This window comes from Salvelinus alpinus, chromosome 16 (genome assembly GCF_045679555.1).
Source record: "Salvelinus alpinus chromosome 16, SLU_Salpinus.1, whole genome shotgun sequence".
In the NCBI taxonomy this organism is placed as follows: Eukaryota; Metazoa; Chordata; class Actinopteri; order Salmoniformes; family Salmonidae; genus Salvelinus; species Salvelinus alpinus.
This window is the reverse complement of record NC_092101.1, coordinates 43,449,574-43,452,073: the sequence shown is the minus strand read 5'-3', so window position 1 is coordinate 43,452,073 and position 2,500 is coordinate 43,449,574. Positions and strand designations below refer to the sequence as shown.

Genomic DNA, 2,500 nt, shown 5'->3' with positions numbered 1-2,500 from the left:
TTATTCACTCCTCCACCACTCCACCAACGACATAAAGCCTTTATCGTTTCAGTTTGGCCCTTAGGACAAGAGAGCGGGTTGCTGTACAAGCAGAACGGGCTCGGGATAATGCACTTCAGCGGGAGAAAAAGAGCTACCGGCCAATTGTATTCAGTGCAACTGAATAGCGCCTCCTGCTCCGTCCACCGAGCCTCTGTCTGCTCTATTAAAACAAGCAGAAGGAATGGGGGTGGGAGTCGAATGACACTTGCACAATTACCGAGAAATTACTAAAATACATTTAAACATCTATATGACAGCCGGCTAGAACTATGCGCAGACATTTGCATGAAATCTGAACCTGGAGCAACATCGGTACTGAGGGTTTTACTTCACTGACTTGTAACACAATCTTTTCTGATCTCCCTCCCCCACAACCACTCCTGCACTGGACTGAACACATTTGACTATTTGACAACCAGGATAGGCCTACTAGAGAGATGGTAAAACATGGTGAAATAGAGGTTAGGTATGAACCGCATTAATACATATTAAATACACTGCTATGACAGAACAAAGCAAATTGACCGAGCTGTGGCCTTCGTGCTTAATAATTAATGAATGACTGTAAAGAAGAAAAAAAAATCGGTAGCCGACTAAATAACTATCTATTTTCAGATAATGTCATTTCATTTGTATTATAGCGACAAATAAATACAGTTCATTGATAGAATGAAGGAATCGTCAATATATGCGCCTGTAATGTCAGAATGGAAGGGGTTCTTGCAGGATACAGTAGCCTGCTAGCAGGCAGCAATCTGCTCTTCAGATAACGTCACTCCGATAAACTAGTAAAACAAGTTGAAACATTGTTGCAAACTAAATTACGCATATGATACATTGTAACAGTAAATGCAAAATTATTGTAATCACCATTGAAACAGTAGCAAAAAGTCCCAGGATGTTGGCAAATATTATCGGTGTAGATACAATGTAGCGATGTTAAAACGAATTGAATGAAGCACTATAACGGTCATTTGTAGGTGCTTTAAAACGATTTCAGGAAGAAGAAATGAGTATTTGTGCACCTGTAATAACTATGAAATGAAACAAAAACAAAGTTACCCAAAATGAATAGGCTCGCTATCAGGACAGACAGGTTCGCAGGCAAAGCGTTCTTCTCAAAGTTTGGACCATTCAATCCGCATCCACAAATAGGATACAGTATTTTACCACGCAGTGACTATTCAATAGTTTCAGTGGCCTACCTGGAGGTGGTTGGTCCATTTCAATGTAAAATATTAATTCTGTGGAATATGGCATCATCACGTCCCTCCAATCATCTTCGTCTTTTTCCGTAGTCCAAACTGTATTGTACATTGTCTCCACTTCACTTGCGAATGACACTTGTCTTTCTCCAAATGGATATAGGCGCACGGGATGAACGACAAAAAACCTATACAACACTTGACTGATCTGAATACTGCTATCTACTGTATAGAGGATAGCTGAACTAGAGCCGTCTCTGATGATCTGAATTCCTGCTTCAGACACAATAAATACGGTGAATTCTTCTGTAAAAGCACCTGGATTCACTGCTCTGATCAGACATAAAACCTCACTGTTACAAAGGCCTATAAAATGCTCTAAAAGTCCTACAGAGCTGAAAGTAGATGCCAGCTCTACAATCAAGTCTGTTCTTCAGGGACCGAGCAGTCGTCTTCATTTTAAGAACACTGACAGCGCGCAGGCAACCTTTCACATCATCTCGGCGCTACCACTTCACGCGGAAACACGGGGAAGGGGGCAGCCGTTTCTAACAATGACGTACCGAAAGTGGGTTTGTGCTTTTATTGCGCGGTGTTATTGCATACGATGTTATTACATAATTAGGGAGTATTTATGTATATGAACATATTTTGCTGTTTTTGGGTTTAGAAATCATGTTTGTAATTTTCAACATTTTACTGCCCCCCTTTTCCACAAACAGATTGGTATGTTCCTATCCCGTCTACTTTGGTTATTGCTATCCGGGATCCTTGGGACGTCCCCATCCTAAATCATATCCTTTATCTCAACCCCTACCCTTACCCTAACCCTAACCCTAACCCTAACCATAACCATAATTAACCCCTACCTAACCCTAACTTTAATCCTAACCTTAACCATTTTAAATGCCAACTTCAATGGGGTAGGGACTTTCCAGGGTCTGTGAGCTGGGCCGTAAGCAGACTCCAGAGTAGGGAACCAATAGGAAAATGACTTTACTTCAACTCTGTTGCCGGAGTTATGAGTTTACATTTTTTGCAACCTTGTGTACCTTCCTGGCCAATGAACAATATCAGGGATGCGGGAAGTGAATTGCTGATTGGACCAAACAGTTACTATAAAAGGGACAAATGGATGCAGACCACAAAAGGAGAAAAAAGTGACAGTAAAATGTCTAGTACTCTGATCACAACCACAACTCCTGGCCGGGTACAGAACACACACTATGTCATAAGCCTACCTATGTTACAGC

General features: G+C 41.3%; 1 protein-coding gene across 3 annotated transcripts in view; it reads right to left on the bottom strand.

The window, feature by feature from the left end:
- The window catches only part of LOC139541550 (phosphatidylinositol 3-kinase regulatory subunit gamma-like), a 373,575-nt gene that overhangs the window by 41,076 nt on the left and 329,999 nt on the right, over positions 1-2,500 (bottom strand). The window contains exon 1 of one of the 3 annotated variants that reach the window (XM_071346322.1): positions 1,248-1,705. The exons of the other annotated variants lie outside the window; for them this stretch is intronic. Within the exon in view, the coding sequence (XP_071202423.1) occupies positions 1,248-1,359 (112 nt within the window). The 5' untranslated portion in view covers positions 1,360-1,705. Of the gene's footprint in view, positions 1-1,247; positions 1,706-2,500 lie in introns of those variants that run through there. 3 annotated transcript variants of the gene reach the window in all.